At 38.4% G+C, this 22006-nt stretch overlaps 1 protein-coding gene across 1 annotated transcript in view; it reads left to right on the top strand.

The window, feature by feature from the left end:
• CACUL1 (CDK2 associated cullin domain 1) overlaps positions 1 to 19797 on the top strand; it is a 54535-nt gene extending 34738 nt beyond the window's left edge. The window contains exons 6-9 of the mRNA XM_082002035.1: positions 10166 to 10255; positions 14061 to 14199; positions 17536 to 17579; positions 18761 to 19797. Of these exons, the coding sequence (XP_081858161.1) occupies positions 10166 to 10255; positions 14061 to 14199; positions 17536 to 17579; positions 18761 to 18801 (314 nt within the window). The 3' untranslated portion in view covers positions 18802 to 19797. The remainder of the gene's footprint in view (positions 1 to 10165; positions 10256 to 14060; positions 14200 to 17535; positions 17580 to 18760) is intronic.
• The last annotated feature ends 2209 nt before the right edge of the window (positions 19798 to 22006 follow it).

Raw genomic sequence — 22006 nt, 5'->3', positions numbered from 1 at the left:
GCAGTTAAATACATAGAAAATTGTATAATACACAGATACATGAACACGGTTGTGTTTGTGAAACACTCTTACACTAACACATATTTATGAAGTCAATGCTCTTCAAACTAAAGTAGGTACATTTGAACTAAGTGAATATAACCTGATTATTTTTCTTACAAAGCCAAAGCTGGCTTTTGCTGATAAGGCTTCTGTATTAAATGGCTTGGGAGAAGTTGCAGTGTGCAGAACTACTTAACTGAATGTAATAAGCAAAGATATAGCATCTTAATTACAAGAAGCTTCAGAAATGCGGGAGGAAGATGCAGATCATATCCCCTTGTCAATAGGGAGGGGCTGGTGGAGAATGTTGTCTTTGTTCCTGCTAGAGTTCTGCATGAGATGACTTGCAAGCAGTAAAATTCAGAAATGTATGTTTTTTCTCTTTATGCAGCCACTGTCTCTTCTGGTAGGTTATCTAATCTCAGTGCCCTGGAAACATCCTGCCTGTTTATTCTTGTGTCTAGAAGAATGGCAATTATTGCAAACTTTAACTGTCTTCAGTGGTGAAAATGAGTAACAGCTCCTGAAACTCTCTACTTTTAGTACTTGCAGTAGGTAAAATTCAATGGCAGAGACTATTTGCAAGTAACTGCTATTCTTCTCTTTTTTGATGTTGGCAGCTTAGTTTGCTTTTAAATTTAAATTAAATTAAAAAAGCTTGCTTTTAAATCTAATGAGAGAAAAGCTATTAACATTATACTGTTGTTTCTGCTTGGTGGATAGATCACTTGGTTTCCAATTCTAGCGGTTCTCTTTTCAGAAACTAAAGAAAGGAAGGTGAGCGCTAGGCTGGAGTCCTGCTCTACAAGGGTTGATGAGGTTCTCAACACCTTGATACTGAGGAAAAAAGTAACAATAACTTAAACTGGTCATAAAGGTGAAAGTAGTTTTAGAAGGCAATCTGAAAAAAAGAATTCTCCTTATTCTAGGGTTACAACAGTGTTTGTGGTGAAAGTAGGCTATGTCAGATTGGTTATGACACTTACAAATGTGTAGTAGCCTTAGCATATCACTGTAGTACTTAGAACATTTTGATCTCTGTGTGTGTGTGAGCTGTTTCTTTCCTTCCATGTTAGTTTTTTGAGTTCAGGAAGTGGTTTCTACTCTTGGAGGAGCAATGTAGTGGTAGGTATCACTCAGTACAAGCTGGTTCTTTCCAAAGAAGCATCTGCCTGTGCTTCTTTCTGGACAGTAGTTACTCAACTAGGAAGTCAAGTGACCTCTGTCACAGGGAAAACTGCTTTCTTCAACACTTCCGATTTTTTTCCTATTGACTGGTCTAAACAGTGGATGCTTGTGTGTTCCCATTTTTGATCTACTGTCAGGAATAAATCATAGAAACAGGTCCTTTTTCTCCAGAGGAAAGGAAAACTCTTGGACCATGGCAAAAATAGGGCCCAGGACTTCATGGCTCTTAAAATTGTTATCAGGATCCAAGGTGATATGGCTTGTGAATGAGGGAATTCCCTGAATTTACTGATTCAGAACTGGAGCGTGGGCTTGAAAACATGGGAAACTCAGGCAAAATTTTTACTGAGAATTAAAGCATTAGATCTCAACTTCTGGCTGTCTTAGTTTTTTGCTCATGATAGATATCAGGATAATTACAGAATTAGCTACTGAAACCTGAGGATACAGAGCAGTTATCGCCATGTAGATTCTAATAGCATGTAGGCAGTTGTTGAAGGTAGCTGTCCGTGTCAGTGCTTGTGCAGGTTCAGAACTAAAAACCAGTGTAAAAATGTAGCATGTGTATTCACCAAAAGTAGCAGCTTTTCTCGTGGTTTTCCAAGAAAAAATTCTTTGTAAAAAGTCTGGAGGAGGAACCACAGCCTATTTCATTATTTGCAGTTTCTAATTAGTTACTGGGAAAAACTTTTCTGTGAAGGTTCTTGCATATGATGGCTTTGTTTCTTCCCAGTTATATCACCTGCATTCAACTGAGGTGAAGACATCTTGCTGCTCCATTTTCTTAATTTTTAGTTTTTTGCTGGAGGTATATTATAGTTCAATAGAAGGGCTGCTTATGTTGGAAAAGGTTTTCCTTTATAAGATGGCAGGACAGCTATATCCACTGCGTTGGTGCTTTCTGAAAAGTACCAGAAAAGTTAACTCAAAAGTTGGAGCAGGTTGCTAACAGCTTGCTGACGATGAAGTTGTGCAACTGTCCTTTTTGGTTGCACCAGGTACAAATTTAATAGAAAATTACAGGGAATGAATCAAGTTATAATTGTTAGAGGTAGCAGGGAGCACATCTCTCTTGCAGAGGTTTGCTTGCTGTTTGTGCAGTGGGTAAGCAGGAGAGGGTGTATTGCTCCGTGGGTGCCCAGACCTACGTACTTAGCAGATTTATTTTGCTGTGTTGATCTCCAGAAGCCTGTTGATGTCAGTGAGGCAAGCGACCCTCTTCTCTTTGGCTGCGTACTGCTATGACATAATGCCTTTTGTTAATAAAGTCCATATTTAGCTTTTGTATATGACTACCCCAATCACACATAGGACTATGATTGATGCCAGGTTCATAGCCTGACTATACAACAGAGAACACGGGGTTTATTTTGATGTATTGGTGTTCTTTTTTAATTCACTCTCCATGCCTCACCCTTTGGCAGAGATAGACAAGAAAAAGATGGATTGGATTGACTTTTTCCCTCTCTAGTTGGCTTTTCTTTCCCCCCCCCTTCATTTCGGCATCTGTCTCAAATGATCTGCATATGAGAAACAAGCTGTCATTGCCCTGACCCACAAACTGCAGGGGAAATTCCCTGAAAAGGGGGGAAAACACTCTTGTTATTTTTCAGCTTCTTACAGAAAGCATTGCCCCCCCCACCCCCCCTTTTTGTATGCGGCCCCTTTTGGATTTACATTCAAGAAGTTTTTCTTTGTGCTTCTCATTTCCATGTCAGATCTAATGCTTATGTTTCATAAAGTTATAGCAGTTAGTTTCATAAATGAACTTGTTCTTGAATGGCTGTACTGAGTTGGATCAAAAGTCAGTGTAGCCCAGTGTCCTGGTCTTGTCAGAAATGCATGGAGCATCATTATAGGTGTGGTGCAGCAGAAGTCTGATGACCATGGTTTTGTATCTTGAAAGGTGTGTGCCCTGTAGGAAGAGCTGAAGGTTTCTTTGCACAGTTTAGGCTAGGCTACATTAATAAGTGGTGTGGTGTAAAGGGGGCAGAGGTGCAGAGTATGAGACCCCTACATGTTGATGTTGAGGACTCAGTGTTCACCTTTACACGTGTTTTGGAGAATTTTATTCATGCTTGCTAACGTCTGGTCCTGTGGACAGAATGCCAGTTAGTAGTTCGAGCACATCTTGTTTAATCTTGGCCGAAAAGGAATTAAGTTAATGTGCTCCAAGGCAGTTCTGTCATATGAACCAAGGAGCAGTAAGTGGGGATGATAAATTAATTTGCTTCAAAAGCACATTTCTAATCTGAACTAAAGCATTACTATAGAATCTGCCTGTAAGCATTTGAAATCACTGTTCTTTATTCTTTGAGATGCAGAGTGACTACTGTGATGGCAGAAACAGCATGTTGTTAAAAGAATGTCCCATTTGATTGCTGAGGGTCTTTCCTTCTGTAATATATTGCATGTTGCTCAGCTCCTAGACACTGTTTTGCTTTTGCTTACTTTTTTCCTTAGTGTGTAAAATCAGAGAAGCAAACCTGCACAAACCTTACTCTGCCACCTAATTAAAGCTATGTTTCTTGCTTTTTAAGTTTAAGAATGATACTGAAAAATAAAGGCAGAATTACTTTACTGTGAAGTGACTTGGTGCTATGTGTCTGGATAGGTAAAATGAAATGAGAAGATTCCTTCCTATGGGCCTTAAAAATGAAGCAAGGTAGCAGAGCACTAGGAAAAAGTACGGATTCATTCCGGTGTATTTGTACCAGGCTAAAGTTGGGTGACTTCTGTTAGAATTCCTCTACAACAAAAAAAAAAAATTTACTTTTTCCCCCAACTGTAAAGCTGTTGAAATACCAGCTTTGGACAGCAAATGTTTTGGTGGGCAAGAGGGTTCTATAGCATAAAGTGTCCTTTTTGAGATGTAGGGAAGGGATGCATTTATTATCAAGTTCTTCGTTAAAAGTAATTTTTAAAGATTTTTGTGCATCTACAACATTGTGAATCTCTTCAGTGTTTAATTTCTGGCTTACTCTACATAGGCAGATAGTTTAATCCCATTACCTCCACTTCAAACTCCCATTCTAACCTTAAAACAACGCTTTTCTTCCTTTCCTTCCTTCCTGTTTTCATTCCAAATACTGGTAGACAGAGATAAGTCATAGCAAAAATCAACTGCAGTATGTTCCATTGCCCCTCCAGGGTGTGGGGAGTGTGCTGGGGCTCTGCTCTTGCAGGATAATCAGCCATTCCTCCTTCTTCAAAACACTGAATTGGCATATTGATGTCAGTCTGTTCTTAGACCTCAGCAGGTACCCCTACCCTCTCAAGGGCTGTATAGGATAGATTTGTTGCTATTAACCTTTCTTATACCCTCTGTGCTCTGCAGACCTGATGGAATAATGAAGAATAACACGCTCACCAGTTTAAGGATGGTATCACTAATACTGAAGTGGTAGCTGTGATTTGACAGGGCTTAGCAATTGTATTGTAACCATACTGGAAACAGTACTGCTACTGAGTATTATAGAATACGCTCATACTCTTCAAATAACTACACACAAATTTTGTCACTGAACTAAACTTTTCATCAAAGAACTAAGCTATTTTAAAAAGCTGCATCAACATTTCTTTTTTTTTTTTCTTGTTTCATGTTGATTAAGTTGTAGCACCTCAAAGTAAGGGCACTTTTTTAATTGGAAAACATAGTCTCAAATAATGACCATGTTTAATCTGGCTTCTTTGTAAAGAAATAGGAATAATGTTCCGATTTCAATAAGGCTTCATAAAATTTTAAACATGAAAATATTATCTTATTTTGCAGTTATAGAAATCTAACAGTCTATATTTCTATTGTTATAGCTTTGTTTTTCATATTTATTCTTGTTACAACACTGAATATTTTCCATGTGATTAAGACTTGGAATTTTTATTTTCTAGCATTTTTATTAGATACTTAATAAAGGTTTTGGGCTATGTAATTAGTATTTCAAAAGTAATCTGTGGTTTCATTAAATGCCTAGTGAAAATGCTTAGTAATAAATACAACTTTTAATGTGTTTTTTTTTTCTAACCTACATTTTAATTCATCAGAAACTTCTGCAGACTTTAACTTACCAAGAGTTTATTTTTAGTTCCATTTAAAAGAAAATAAAAATGCAGAATCGCAAGGAGTTTGATGTAACTGCAAATGTGAGGGTTAAGCCAGAGGGAAGGTTGGTTTTCATGCAAAAGACTTTTGAAGTTCTGGATCGATAGTTAACATGTACAAATTGTACCTGGGTTAAAGTAATGAAAAGGTAATATATAATCAAGCTTCATCAGTCAATTTAATAATAAAATAGGCAGCAGGTAAAAAATCCCCAGCACCCCAAAGAAGAACAACAACAAAACAAAAAACAACCAACCTCCCAAAAAACCTCAACCCAAAAACCCAACAAAAACCTACAGCCAGATCTTGGATGGCAGCCATAGCGGTTCCCTTCCTATTAATTGCAGGTGGCGTGTGGGGTTCAGTCAAGTACTTTGCATGGACTGGATTTGGGAGTAAAGATTGGGATACAGGACCCATATTCAAGGTGAATCTGATGTTTTCACAGTGAAGTTAGAAGAATATGTGTGGTCAGATGGGCCTGATACAGTTTAGCTGAGTGCAAGGTAGTTTATTATGCTATGGATTTGCCTGCATGTGATCTGATGATATTCCTAAAGGGCAGAATTGCCAGCTGAGCCTGTGCTGGTGAGGTTTGTTTAGGCTGTGCACTGGTGATGGCTCCGTCCATCCCTGTGTTTCTCACAGTTGTGTAAGGGCTCAAGTTCTGTGGAAATATCAAAGTTGTTACTCTGCAAAATTTAAGTACCAAAGAGCATGGTTTGTACAACGGGATAAAGATCTCCGGAACACATCTGTTTTACTTTGTGGCTTTGTTAAGCGATTGGTTCTGCTTCTGTTGAAGACTGGAGAGCAGCAGGTGACTAATGCTTTAGTTGTGGAAGCTGTTGGAGATGCTTTTAATGGGAATACACTTTGTAATTTTTTTAAGTGCATTGTTGAATAATTACAACTTTGAATACATCTGCCCAAGCCATGCTTATGTATGATTTGTTAAAATCGCTTACTTTGAAGTTCTATTAGATTACTGTAAAGGGACGAAAAAAAATTTTGAGCGCTAACAAGCAGAAATTTCACTGTCCTGCCAGAAAAATTACATCTTTCTGAAGGAAAATAAATCTATTTTGAAAAGAATTTTGAAGGATGGAAAAAGATTTTTAGAATAGCTAACTTAGTTTTTGCAAGTGAATCTTGAGTTATGAACAAGTGAGTTTGAACTTGTAAAATATCATCTGCTACTCCTAGAGTTACCAGGGTCCTCGATCTTGCCGCAAGTACCCCACTGTAATTAAGAAGTAGCTTAAACCTTCATTGAGGGACAAGCTGCTTCAATGTTACTGTGCGATAACGAAGTAACTCAGTAACTGCGGAGTACCTGAAGTGCTGCAGGTTCATACCTCACTTACACCACTACAGTTTGTCCACTGTTCCTCAAAAAAATCCTGAGGCCGTTCGGAGTGTTGTGTCTTACCTCAGTTCAACAATTTTTCAAAGCATTTTGTATCTTTCTGCAGCGAAAGCATTTCTTCATGGGAACCCACACTTTTCTTCTTTGACTTTTGCCACAAGTTATTTTCAAGACTATTTGCAGGTTAATGAACTTCTTTGCCTATTGGTTACTTAGTCTGTAAAATGCAATATTAGTTCATAAACACTGTGGAGGTGGTCAGATAGTATCATAGTGTCATTACCACTGTCATTCGTCTGAGGTTTAGTTTTATGCTGCCTCACCCTGCTCTAATTTTGTAAATGCTGCAGATGGAACTTCAGGGAGTAGGTAGGAGGAGTCTGTGCAACTTCTGTGCTTTAGAGTCTCATTAATTATTCTAATAAAGCCAAGTCAAAGCCTTAATATTTCGAGGTCTTTTGTAAGATTGTAAAATAACAACAAAGGTAACTTCAGTGTGTCTGGCACAGCTGTTTCTATTCCTTGAGTTTAAGTGACACAAGAAGTAATAATAGGATTGAATATTTAGGTAGGTTTCATTGCAAAACCGGAGATGAATTTGTGTGAAGAAGTTTTACATCTTTTCGTTATTTACATCTTTGTCTATAAACCTGCATTGAGATTTTTCAGATCTGTCCAAAGAGAGGAGTCTTGTTCATTCTTATGGAAAGCATTCTGAAAATACATATCTTACAGCAGTGCTATTCATTCTTCAGGTATTGATTTCTAGCTTTTGGAGAAGGTGGAGGCTGGATTAGTTTCTACTGTATGGTTTAATGAATAATATATTCTTCTAGTTTTCTTTATTGAGAAACAGGAAATATATGCCATTACTTAGTTATATTGTTGAATATAATACCATCATGCTTGTGTTTACTTACTGTAAATCAACAGCAAGCGATTTAGATTTGCATTGTAGCATGTGGTGTAAGCAGCTGCAGAAACAAAGATAAGAAATGTTAATTTCTGAAGCTGCAATAAAGTGATGAAGAAGATATTTCTGTAGGATTGACCTCCAAGTGAATTCTTCCACTGATTTTCGTCATGAAATACCTTTCTAATGCCAGGTGCTGTTCTAGGTCAGTAACCTAGAACAGAAACAAGTGGCTGCTCATTTTAATTGCATTATATTGCAAATATATCTGTTCACTTTATCTCAAAGGATCACAGCTGAGATGAGCTTCATAGGGGAATATTACCTTAAAAAAGGGAAAATAATATTGCATATTTATAATGGTGAGCTATACTCAAGATGTTGGCTGACCTCTTAAACTGTTGCTTGTAGAAACAATTCTGTTGGTCAGCACCTTGAAAATGTTAAGGGACCGCTTGTGGGAGTGCTGTGGGGGTTTCATTAGCTGGAAAGGAAGGAGAAAGTGGACCATTGTGCACCCCTAGCATGTCTCCAGTACCACTGGCTGAGAGTAATGAGGTGGGCTACTAGTCTGGTGTGCTCATCACCTCTTGTCTTTGATCCATATATACCATAAAATAAAATTTTTCTTTGTCTCTGCCATCTACTTGTTCTATGTTATTAAAAAAAAAATTTAAAAATTGGAAGATGACAGTACATATGACTCTGCTCAGAGTATCGGCACCGTATTTCAGATTTCATGCATAGGTGGAATAGTGTGACCTGCAATTTTCCACTTACTCAGAGATATCCAAGTAGCCAGATGCCCTCTAGATAGTTGTATAGTTGTGGGCAGCTTCCGTTAATGCTTGGGTTTGTCCCCAAAGCAACTCTGAATAGCTTCTTTCTCTTCCACAGTATGCCCTGTACGTATACGATTATATAAAGTAGCTTCTGAAATATTTTTGAATTGCTTTTGTTAGTTCCATCTTGGATACTACTGGAAAGCATAGTTTTCAGTTTATCAGGGATAAATCAAGAAGTTCTGCTAATTGAATTACTTCTTAACATCTATTGAAATGTTAAGTGACTTTTATTTATGGACTTTGTGGTCTTTAAGTCAGTATTAGTTTTTAGGCTTACTCTGTTTTAAATAATTTGTTATACATAGCTTTGGAACATAATTTGGTGTCTGCATGCGAAGAACAAATGTAGAATTCTCTGGACACTTTACAAATCTATTGGTGAAGCTTCTGCTGAAGTAGCTACAGTCTAATGAAATATGTATATATACACACACATTGTATGGATTGTGCATTACTGCCTTCATACCGTCCTTATAAAGCATTATCCCTTTTAATGTTAGGATTTGCAGCTTTCCAGGCTGCCAAGAGGCTGTTTGAAAAATCTTTAGGAAGGCAGCTGTAAATATGTCATTACAAATCACAGGCTCTCACTCCCTCAAGGCTTCAGCTGAAAGGAGCAAGTGCTTTTAAGATGGTTCTATGTAAAAGAAATCAATCTATAACAGTTAAATATAACCACTTTGATTACTTGGAGGTTAGAAAAAAACCTCTCTTTTTTTAATGTCCCTTTTACATGAGCCCCTTAAACAGTTTCAAAAAGAGAAGAACATGCTATCTAAGATTTTTCTTTTTATGGTAAATGCTGTAGTGGCAGATGCTGAAGACAGAACTGGAGAAGCTTTGAGGTTTAAAAACCAAGGTCTCTACAATGTAGGCACAAGAGCTACACCCTTTAGGTAGAATTGTAAGAGTGATTTCTTCTCTACGTAGTGGGTACAGAAAGGTGTGTATACAGCTCAACTCCTTTGTAGAGGCTTAAAAACTGAAAGGCAGCAGTTGGTGTAAATCTTATTGATATATTTTTTGTTTTTTTCTGTAATTCAGATGGATGTACAAACCTCACGTAAATACAAGGCAGGCTAAAGGCCTGGCTATTGAAATACAAGTAGTAAATTCGCTAATGCTGGGTTTTTGCGAAAGAGGAAGATGCAATTATTGCAATGTTTACTACAGAAGAGACCAAAAATGAAGTAAATGTTCATTTGTGTTTAAAAGAACAAACAACTTTTCTTACTTGATTTTTACACTACATGTATTTCATTCATAGGCTTTCAATGCAGCCTTAGTTTTATGGACAAGTTACTAAACCCTGTAAAGCGAGGATTTGTGGATCTCCAGGTGTTTAGCATACTCAGTATGAGAGTGCTCCTAAAAATAAATTGTTTACTTCAGTTCTGCATCTGAATTCTTACAGCCATCACTTGCTTGGTTTTTTCCTCAGAACTCCTGCTCCTGTCTGAAAATGGATAAAAAATAACTTATTTCACATTTTCATCATACATAATTTGAACAGAATACTTCCATTTAAAGGTGATGTTTTATTACTCTTGAGAGTTAAGAAATTGTCAATTAGATACCTGGCTGTTTCCTTTGTGAGGACATCAGGACAAAAAAGCACAGCTATTGTCTTTCTTTGATACAAGAATGCATGTGTAAGAACCTGTAGTTCTTGATTAGAAGAATGGCTAATTCTTTTGATTTTATTTCAGCTTTACTTTTGGAAGCTCAGTCAACACCGTTTCAAATAACTCCTTCAACCATGGCAAATATTGTGAAAGGCCTGTATACACTGCGACCAGGTAAAAAAGAAAAATGTTTCTAGGAGTCTCTTGGTTGTGATATATTTTCCTAAATATGTGTGTGGTTGCTGTCTATCTAATGCACATTTGACAAACAAATGTGCGTTGTGTTCTCTCCGTCCTAATGCTTAGTTTTAGTATGCAAAGGCCCTGGTTCGTCTTGTTGCCCATCTCTGTGACCTGTACAAGGTACCATGTGAATACCAAACTCACTTTTAAAAAAACAACCCAACCTTCTACTCTGGAGACAAAGGCAAGACACTTTTCTTCTGCTCTGTAGAAATAAAGGCGGCTGTTTAATGAATCAATCACGGCAGAAGTTTAGAAGTACTGAAATGGTCAAATTTATGTTATGAGTTGCACTTCAAACGGCCAGCTCTTTGACATGAGATGAATGACAGTTTCTTCTGTGAAGCCATTAGGTTGGTATCATGAGCCTAATCAGATTTTAAATAGTTGTCTTAGGTCTGTAAGATCTTCAAGTATAAAAAAATGTTCCTACAATTTGTGATATCTGCTTTCCCCAGCTGGGTACAAAGACCCAGGTGATTGACTTTAAGCTATTGCTTAAACAGATACACATTTTCTCTAATTACTTGGTCCTCAAACTTCTCAGCCTCTGAGAAAATGAGGAACTTTAATGTCATTCTAACCAGAAGAGCACAGGATAGACTTCTTGATGTAAAAGGCTATTCTTTGGTGGTGCTGGTTCTTGAGGACGAATTCTGAAAAATTAGGGCAAGAGTTCTGAGGTAGTGCTTCTCACTTATTCTGTGGGACATGCTCCATTGGATGTATTGTGGGGACTGGGGAGCAGATAACTGGGGAAGCAAAGCAGAAAATGTGGCCTGTGGGAGGTGCTTGGGGATTAGAGCAGCACTGGGAAGTGTCTGTTTAGGCAGTGCAGCTAGCAAAAGGAGATGTGATACTGGTGTGGCTGGTGGCCATGGGCTTTCTCTTTTCTTCCTCTTCTTTTACTTCAAGTTGAAAGTACTTGGTAGCTGTTAGACTTCAAATGTTGCCAGAAAAGACTGTGTTCTAATTCTAGCTCCAGCATGTGGTAGCTGCAATGGAAGCGGCTGAAGCCTGTGCAGGTGCCGAGGCTGCTAGTTGTCCCACTTGGATTTAATGTGAAATACGCTTTTCATCTCCCCTATAGTGATCTGTCAGTGGCATGAAATACTACCATGGTATTTCATGTTATGAATTCCAAGTAAGTTTATTAACTTGGCTAAATTATTCAGTAGCAGTAGGTTTTTAGTAGGTCACCCATTCTGTGTGGTACCTTTTTACTGTATTTCATAAGGTGAAAAGTGCCATTTTGTGTCTGTGGAGTTGTTGTTGGGGTTTTGGTTTGGGTTTTTTTTGTTGTTTTTTTATATTGAATGCTGCTGTGATCTGGGGCATCTGGGCAACTACAGGCCTGTCATCCTGACCCTGATGCTGTGGAAGGTTATGGAGCAGATCATCTTGAGTGCCATCACATGGCACATACAGGACAACAACGTGATTAGGCCCAGTCAGCATGGGTTTCTGAAAGGCAGGTCCTGCTCTACTAACCCAATCTCCTATGACAAGGTGACCTGCTTAGTGAATGAGGGAAAGGCTGTGGATATTTTCTACCTGGACTTTAGTAAAGCCTTAGACACAGTTTCCCACAGCATTCTCCTGGAGACACTGGCTGCTCATGGCTTTGATGGGCATGTTATTCTCCTGTGTAAAAAAAACCAAACAACCAACAACAACAACAACAAAAAACCAAAACCCCACAACTGGCTGGCTGGTGGTGGTGAATGGAGTTAAATCCTGTTGGCATGGAACACAAGTTCCATGGAACACATGGAACAAGTGGTCTTCCCCAGGGCTCAGTATTGGGGCCAGTTCTGTGTAATATCTTTATCAATGATCTGGATGAGGGGTTGAGTACTCCCTCAGTAAGTTTGCAGATGACAGCAAGTTGGGTGGGAGTGTTGAGGGTAGGGAGGATCTACAGAGGGATCTGGACAAGCTGGATAGATGGCCTGAGATCAATTGTATGACGTTTAACAAGGCCAAGTGCTGGGTCCTGCACTTGGGTCACAACAACCCCACGCAACGCTCCAGACTTGAGGAGGAGTGGCTGGAGAGCTGCCAGCAGAAAAGGACCTGGGGGTGCTGGTTGACAGCCTGCTGAACATGAGCCAGCTGTGTGCCCAGGTGGCCAACAAGGCCAAGAGCATCCAGGCCTGTATCAGCAATAGTGTGGCCAGCAGGAGTAGGGAAGTGATTGTGCCCCTGTACTCGGCACTGGTGAGGCTGCACCTTGAATACTGTGTTCAGTTCTGAGCCCCTCACGACAAGAAAGACCTTGAGGTGCTGGAGCGTGTCCAGAGAAGGGCAGTGAAACTGGTGAAGCGTCTAGAGCACAAGTCTTAGGAGGAGCAGCTGAGGGAACTGGGGTTGTTCAGTCTGGAGAAGAGGAAGGTGAAGGGAGACCTTATTGCTCTCTACAACTACCTGAAAGGAGGGTGTAGTGAGGTGGGGGTCAGCCTCTTCTACCAGGTAACAAGAAATAGGACAAGAGGAAATGGCCTCAAGTTGCGCAAGGGGAGGTTTAGATCGGATATTAGGAAAATTTCTTCACTGAAAGGGTTGTCAAGCACTGGAACAGGCTGCCCGGGGAAGTGATTGAGTTACCATCCCTGGAGGTATTTAAAAGACATGTAGATGTGGTGCTTAGGGACATGGTTTAGTGGTGGACTTAGTAGTGCTAGGTTAATGGGTCTTTTCCAACCTAAATGATTCTATGATGAGGGAGGTTAATGCATTGGTTTTTGTTTAATCCACCTATACATTAGTAATGATTATTTTGTGAGTTTGTTGATTAAAGGCTGTTGAAGCTCGGCATATGGACCAAGTAACCATATGTGGGAATTGGCTAAAAACTCATGATGTGCCTTAGTGAATATATTTAAAAGCATCCCTTTTTCCAAGTAAAGGTGAAGTTTAAGATAACTGCTATAACCTCTGGAAAATCTGGTGTCAGAAATAGTTGAGGAGTATTTATTTTTCTTAAAACATCTTACACAGTTGTTATAAACCTAATTTTCATCTTTTGCTCAATTTTCTGTGTTTCTTATCAGCCTTGAAACAGCTGTAAGGTAAACTGTCTTGCTTCTCTAAGGTAATGTTCAGTGTAGTAAAATTAAATCACATTTCTCTCCTGAAGCTCAACTAATACAGGTTAAAATTATATAATGAACATTAAAAAGTGTTCATCTATGCTTTGGAAGATCAGTGAGAGAATTGCATTAATCCATTTGAAGTGGGGGATGGAGAAGCAGAGTTGTGTGGTGATATTACTGTGCATTCTAGAAGTACAGCTCAGGGAAGAGAGGTGTAAATTTTGTGTATATACTTCCCAGAGTAAAGTGTTATATGTGATCCGATCATCAGTGAGAGTTTGCTGATCATCATTGCCTCTCCCTGAGAGTGTCCAGAGACTCAGCAGGCCCTGTGAGATGCAGCAAGAACTGAATTTCAATTTGATGATGAGATTGATGACCAAAAAAAATAGTAATTCCTTTATCTACATGCAAACATCTGATTTTAACAGTCTGATTATTTATTCTGCTTTTAAGGCTTGGTTTCTGTGGGTTTTGGGGGGTGTTTTAGGGGTTTTTTTGTATTTTGTTTTGTTTGATTTTTTTTTTTAAATTCAAGGTCCTAAAATGTATTTAAAATAGAGCAAAGTTACGCTTGCCAGTAAAGTTTTCACAAAAGATCTCTTCCACATGTTTTGTTGTTGCTTTTCCTCTTCTTACAGAGTGGGTACAGATGGCACCAGCTTTATTTTCTAAATTCATCCCAAATATTCTACCCCCTGCTGTGGAATCTGAGCTTCAGGAATATGCTGCTCAAGACCAGAAACTTCAAAGAGAGCTTATGCAGAATGGATTTACTAGGTAATAATTACTAGTCTTCAGTAGTAATTGTGCTGGACAGTGCTGAAATGGCAAAAGTGGATACATCTAAAAGTATTGAAATAATTTAAGAGTTAATAAAGAATCTTCATAACTCGGTATCTAAATTATGGCCTTATTTTCCTCACGTTTTGAGCACAACCAACCCTGCAGGTGATACCAAAAAGTAAATGGTCGGAAGTCTTGAAATAGTTTCATGAAACAGATTGCTTGCAGTTCAAGCCCCCCTGTGTTTTGGTGGTGCTTCTAATGCATGATCATGCTCTTGTTCAGCCTTTACTTTGGCCATTTATTTTCTATAAGCTGACTTTTTTTTTCCATGACACTTCTGAAAATGTCAGTTGATGACTTCTCTTTATTCCACTTTCAGAGCTATTTATACAGTCAAGGTGTTTATTTTACATAGGCATTTCTCTTCTGAGTATTGAATTGGGGCGGGGGGGGGAGGGAAGAACAAATGGTAAAAGAGGCAGTGGAAAATTTTCATAACCTATATTGTTGACTCTAGGCTGTGCCTGTTGCTCTGTGCTCTTCCATTAACTGCCTAGACAGAAGCACAGCACTTTCACCACAGCAGTGTACCACTTTTGCAGTAGTCTGACAAACCAAGATCAGACTGGGGAAGCTATCGTGCTCTGTTTCAGAGAGGATCGTTTCTGCGTGAAGAGAATGCATCATCTTCTTTCCTGTTAGCTGTGCAACGCTGAGAATCTGGTCCTGTAGTTTGAACACCCACTAGATGTGGGTATGTTTAGTGTTAGATGTACTCCTGGATTTTCTACTCTCCTGTAGTTTTGCTTGAAGGTAATCTCTCTCTTCAAAGCTTGGCAGATTATTGAGCTTCAGAACTCTACTACTGACCCAAATGCAAATGGTATTGTAGACCTGCTCCTTGTAAAGCTTTCTGTTGAGGGAAAGAATTTTTTTATAGATATACATGAGTTAAGACACTAAAACAAAGCTGTAAGAGCTCGGGCTGAGAAAAGCAGTGCATGTGGCCCAAGAAATAGAACTTTGAAACTGAGTAGGCATATAATGCTGATGAAAGAATGTAATGCACAGAACAAAACAAAAAGAGGAACATTTTAGTTTTGTTTAACTTTCAATCTTACTAATTCTGTAGGTGGCTTAGAGTAGTTCTGCTTATAACTGCATTTCAAGCAGTTTCACACTTCACAGAGAATTAAAAATTAAATTTCAAGTAATAACAGTCCATATCCACAAAAACAATCTGTGTCAAAACCATTTTCCCTAGGTACCTGAAAATAAGACAGGCTTGTCAGCTTGGCTGTGAAGTTGTTTTACTGGTACTGTGAGGAGAATATATATACTGGTACTGTATAAAAGTCTTGTAAGGGTAGTAGTAAGGGTACTGACCATTGCAAAGGCTAGATGCCTCTGTGGTGCTCTCATGTTAGACTTGGTGGGATCCCCAGAGTATATTTTAGCAACTCCTGGTTTACGCAGAAAAGTAATTCTCTAGCAGTGGAAGTAATGCAAATCCATAGGTAATTGTTTGTCCTGTGTGATAGGTGGGGACAAAGAAGAGATTAGGGCTTGAGGATAGTCACACAAAGAAGAACTAAGTAAAGGTTTCTGTGTCATGTATGATTTGCAGAGTCTAATTTCTAAGAGTTCCTAAGAGTATGGGGTCTTCTGGGTATTGGACATGTGAAGAGTTTTGGTATGCCTTGTAGATTCAGAAAATTGGCCCACCCTAGTCTGTGCTTTTGTGCAACTGCTGTTTCTATATATCTTGCTTTTCAATTTATTAAATAAAAATGCAAAATAGAACTTTGCAGTCAAATGACTGATTGATGACATTTAGTCTCTGATGAATGTGTTTTGCACAGTATATTTTATATGGTTGTACCATCAGGGAGTCAGTGCAGTCTGGTAAACATGGCGGTTATATAAACTGTTAGTTGAGTCTGTCATTAAAAGGACACAGGTAAAAGAAAACTGAAGTACAGATAATATATTTTCTACATGGCATTTTGCAGTAGTACTTGAAGTGGATTTTGTGTTGAAATGTATTTCAAGATGTAATATGCTTCTTCCTGTGTTATTAATATAGGTTATGTTTATTTATAACTTTTCAGAATTATTCTGAGGTTATATTCCTACACATATAGATGTGTATATTTATATGTACAACAGGGTTGTTTTTCTCTTTTTGCCAAGTAGTGTGCCAAGTGCCGTAACTTCTGGGTTAGTATGAAATGTCATCTGTTCTCCTCTAATTGAGACAAAAAATGGTGATGTCTTTGCTGCTGCATTTCCTACAACAATTACCATGAGGAACACCGCACAGTGAGATGTCCTCAGCAGCATTAATGACATGTCAGGTTCTAGTTGAAATAGTCAGCTTATCAACTCTATTAAATACTGTTGCTGCCGAAAGTGGGAACACAAGCCAGTTGCTTGGTGGTATTTCTCTTGTGAAGGACCTTAATCAAGGCATGCACAGCAGGTCCATCACCTTAAGAGCGGTTTCAGGGAAGAACACTTTGTATTATTAGAAAAAAACCCAATTTCTATCAACTTCCAGCAGATAAATGTGAAATTGTAACCACTGTGATTAAACTATATTGGAATCTCTCTTCCTTGTATAACAGCATCAGTAGCATATCTATCATCACAAGAAACTTGTGAAGCAGCAAGATTTTCCAGCTTTAAGAGTTTGTGAGCACATGAGTAAGAGGGAAAAAATGCTTCCCAAATAGATGTGAATTTGACTTTGGGTTTTCAGGAGCAATGATGTCAACTGGTGTTTATATAACTTTAGTTATTTTTTTAAATCTTCTGCTTGAAGAGGGAGTGCTGTCAGCTCAGCTTTGCTTAAGTCTGATTTTTGAGCTTTCAGGAGCATCTTACCTTTTTTCCCATATAGTTCTATAAAGTGTGGTTGAGAAGTTTGAATTAAGGAAAAAAATTTTATGCATGACTTAAGACCACACTGCATATGAGCAATTTTCCTCATCTTTATTTAGTAAAAAATCATCCTATAAAATCAAACCTACTATCTTTAACAAAAGATAAGCTAATTAAATTTATAGCTTAGACTTCTGTTTTAGTAAAGTGAGAATCCTGCAGTCATGTGTTATTGCTACTATGTTTGCATTTTGTTTCTAAAGTTGGTAAAAGTTCATGATCGTGCTGGGGTGTTTCACTGTTTTCCTTTTTTAAAATCAGAGAATGGTTTGGGTTGGAAGGGATCTTTAAAGGTCATCTAGTCCAACCCCCCTGCAGTGAGCAGGAACATTTTCAATTAGTTCAGGTTATCATGAAAATACCTTTCTTCCTCTTCTTTCCTAGAGGTGACCAGTCACGCAAGAGAGCTGGAGAAGAGTTAACTTACAGTAAGTATGCATCTAACCCTGCCCTCCAGTGTGCTACAGTCCCTGATAGGTTAGACATACAGGTAGTGGTGGAATTCTGGGTTCTCGGGGCTGGCGAGGTGTCAGAGGCTGCATCTCCACATGCAGTGAGCTGTCTGCCAATGTAACCTTACCGTTCTAAGTAATAATCCAGCTCTTGGATGTAGGGCCTGGCTAACTGTGCTAGAGTCCCACAGCCACCTTGTGAGGTAGTAGGATATCCCAGCTACTGAGACCAAGATAATACTTCCACTTCATTTCAGGTCTTGAGGATGAAGAACGTAGTTGTCCCAAGTCTCTGCCTGGTCAGGATACACATAACAGGCAATGAAATGATGAGCCAGTCCGCCTCTGATATAAGTCACCTGCTGGCAATGGGCATTTCTGTCTGTTAACAGAATGGAGAGTTTGGAGGGGTTGTGCTTTTCAACTGGGAACCCTCAATTACATGTCTAATACAACCTGGGATCCAGCTGTGTCGAGATACTAAGGGTGGTATTTGGCTACAAATGTTTGAGTCATGCAGCAGGGAAGTTCTCTTCCATTTGTAGATGAAGTCTCTTGCTGCATGTTTAACTGTGAGGTTCTTCACTTTGTAACAAATTTCCTTATTTTAATGAAATTAATTTCCCCCAGTATAGATCAGAGAGTGGGGGGGAAAAGACACAGGGAAATATGGTATTTCCATCCTTGGTTGCTCTACTCAAGACAGCCCTAATTTGGGTGCAGTTGAAGGTCCCATCTTCTGTGCTGACTAAATATTTGGCCAAGAGAGAATCTAGTCCCATACATCCTAGGTTAGGATTGAAGTACAAGGTCCTAATTGTTGTTAAATAGCCTTGGGGAATAGTATCTGTTCTGGTACAGTTGTTAACTTCATTTTATTGCATTCTTTCTACCAAGTTTCCTCCTGTGCTTTCAGCTGAGTATGTTTGCTTTATTTCGTACCATAAAATGTCATACAGTTTTATGGTGAACTCTTATTACAACCTGAAATAAATGAATGAATGGATGTTTCCGTGGTATATCAGCTTCTGTTTACACTGTTAACGTTTTGCAGGCAACAAACAGCTGGTTTTTGGGCTGTTGGGGGAGAGGGAGCAAAGGACGTAAGGTGGAAGTTTAATATGAGAGAATTTCTTGAACTTTTTATATAATTTCAGATGGCTCATCAGCTTGTGCAAGCTCCAGGGGGTACAGATAGTGAATATACTGGATCAGCTTCTATTCCTAGCCAGAACAGACACTGGAGGAGCGCAGGTGGTATCCGGAGCCTCATTTGGCAACTGCTGATACTTGAGCTCTGACACGAACTATGCCTCAAAGGAGAGTTTTGGACTTTCTTCTTTATATAATAAAATGTCAGTTGCTGCTACAATCGGGATGACTTGGAAAGACATGATTCCTTGGTCTAGCCTCTCAACAAGTTCATGTTCTGCAATTTTTGTGAGGAATGCACCTTGAAAAACAATCCTTTCAAAGTGGAAATGGGCAGCCGAAATCAGCAGCTTCCAAAAGCGTTAGAATGGAAGAATCTTTTTTGCACTCTTTTCTTAATATTAAGGACATTCTTAAAACTAGTTAACACATCAGTGTATTAGTTTTTAAACTTCAAGGTATTTTCTGGAGCTTTTACTTAAATAATAAGAATAAAATTTCATTATTTTGCAGTATTTTTTCATTAGTTTAAAAACTGTCACCTTTTAAGAGTTGGTCCCATATAAATGTATCTCTGTCAGGGAGTTTTAAATTCCATATTTTTCTTTTATTTCTTTTTTTTTTTTGTTACTTGGTATTTTGAAATCTGTTTTCCTGTATGTCTTTGTACTCTGTGCCTTCAGCTTGTGCACTTTGCAACTTTATAGACCATATTTTGTTACTGCAAAATGTGTTCTTGCGGAAAAACTTGATGTGAGCAAACATGCTGCAAAGTTGCACTTTTCTCTTGCATTAGTGGGAGGTGAATTTAAGGAAGAAGGGAGAAAAGTTGAACCTAACACCATCACAAATAATGACTTGGAAGTTTGTCCCCTTTTATTTTTCATATGTATTAGTGTTTAATGCTGGGACCAACTCTTCTAGAACCCCTCTCATTGACTTTTCATTGGCTTCCATAATTGCAATAGATTGAGATGTGAATTCCAGACTGAGTGAAATACTAAGATGTGTTTTATGCTGTGCTATGTAGAAACATTGTGGGCAAAATTCTCCAGTCTAGTAGGTCTGCAAAGTGCATTTCTGCCAGCACAAACCAGATTTGCACTTGGTTGATCAGCGAACAATGGTACCTGTCCAAGATCACTTTGTGGCTCCTGTGCCATTTCTCCTGTTTCAGGGATGTGATGGGAGTCTGACAGTGGATGCAGTCAGAATTGAGGAGTTGAGGAGTGCTGTAATGCATGCATGTGTACCCATCAGCCTCCCGCTCCAGTCTTGTGTAAACTCAGCTGGAGATCCAGCTGAGCCCAGTTCCAGGACATCTGGACCTGTGGTCTAAATCCTAATGATTGTGACATAGATTTTAATCAGTAGTATGGCTAATGCAATTCTTTCATGAGGGGAGAAACATACTTGAAAAAGCAGTTTGACGACAAGTTTTTTTTATTACTATGGATTTATTTTTTATCACCTTTAGTTGTAAAGAGAAATGAGTTGGTAATATAAAAATCTTTCTGAAGTGAAACAAAAGTTTGTTCAGTTTTGTCTTGCACAACTCTTACGCCTGTTTAAAAAAAAACAACACACACAAAACCAACACAACCCCCTTGATGCTTGCATGAATTCATTACAAAATGCAGGAAAAAGATAAAAAAAATAGATGCGGCAGGGACAAAGTTTCTTTTTGTTTTGTAGACAGGCTTCATGTAAATGAATTTAATTCTATCTGTTTCACATCAGCCATTTTGGCAACGCTGTTAGTTTTGGAGGAGGGAGGGGGGGAGAATGAGATGGACACTGCTGTGAATGACAGATTCAAATCTGATTTACTTATATATTTCTTTGCATATTTGCAAAGCCTATTTAATTTTGCGGAAGTTTTACTTTTAAAATTAAAGATTAATGCTTTAGTGTGTGTTTTCTATGTAGAACAATGCCAGCAGTCTAATCTCATCCCCAATAGTGGAAGATCAAATCACTCTGAGTAGGGATTTTTCAAGTGTTGTTAGTGTTTGCTTCAACTTTGCTACCACCTACTTAAGTTGAAGCAGAATTAGATGAAAACGGGGGTTTTGAAAATTTTGCTGAAGTACACAGTGGAGAAGTTAATGAAGTCTAATAGGGAACAGAAATTATTTGCCAGCTTCCAGGTTTTTATCAGTTTTGGCTTTAAACAAAAATAAAACCTCTGATAGTGTCCTTAGCTTTAAAAATCACTGTTTGCCGAAATGACAATATTCTTGAGTTAAGAATAGATGCATTAACCTAATTTGGTTAAAGTTTGTTTACAACTTCATTACCATTCTAATTCACGTAATACAGTAATCAAGCTCTGTCATCTTTGTTAAGTGATCACAATTTTTTTTCCTGTTTTTAAAGTGGTTTTACTGGTTCAAATTGTAAATAACATGTCATGCTTTTGCTTCGCATTAGAGGCAAGGGTTCAACATTCATTTTGTGTTGCATTATGTTTAGGACACAAACTTCTAGAATAATAATTCCGTCGAGAGGTAAAGCATTCCTGTCAGTGTGGTTCACTTTGTATACACTGAGTAGTGCTTGGATGCTTCTCAGTCCTGTGTAGCATTCTCACTTGGCCACCGTATCTGAGAAATCTGTTTGTTAAGCACTGTATTATGTTGTAAATTTGGCATTAAAATTCCTGTATGTTTTGGCATTATTAACATAATGCTGAAATATTGTTTATCTGTTGAAGACATTATCATTGTGACTGAGCATGAAACAATACGGCGTACTATACTAAATTATTTTGTTTCTCTGTAAACTTGCATTTTACTTACAGTAAAACTAACTCAGCCAACTTGAGCATTGGTACTGTAAAGCCACAATTACCAACAGCATGATCCTAACTGCAGTATTTAATTTAACCGAATAACTTGTGGTAAATCCGTTGCATCTGTAGCTTACTCTGTTAAGATTAAGCAGTAAAGTTGGTTATACAATGGGTGTCCTCTTTATGTTGCACTGGTTCTATAGCCAAACTTGCTCCATTAAATTATTTTTAGATTAATTTCATTTCTTGATTTGGGAAGTTGAAATATTTAAATTCATCCTGCTGACTACTGTAACGGTAGGCAGTTTTCATTATACAGTCAAGATGGTCTTTGATACAGATGATGAAGAGGGGGGGTCTTAACTAGATAAGTACTTAACTCTTCTACAGTTGGATCACCTTGATGCCTTTCTGCAGTTGTTAAGGAAGTGTTTGTGGTTGAATACTTTGAAACAAA

Source organism: Phaethon aethereus (assembly GCF_964289735.1).
Source record: "Phaethon aethereus genome assembly, chromosome: 7".
NCBI lineage: Eukaryota > Metazoa > Chordata > Aves > Phaethontiformes > Phaethontidae > Phaethon > Phaethon aethereus.
The sequence above is the reverse complement of the archived record's forward strand: the minus strand, read 5'-3'. Positions and strand labels throughout refer to the sequence as shown.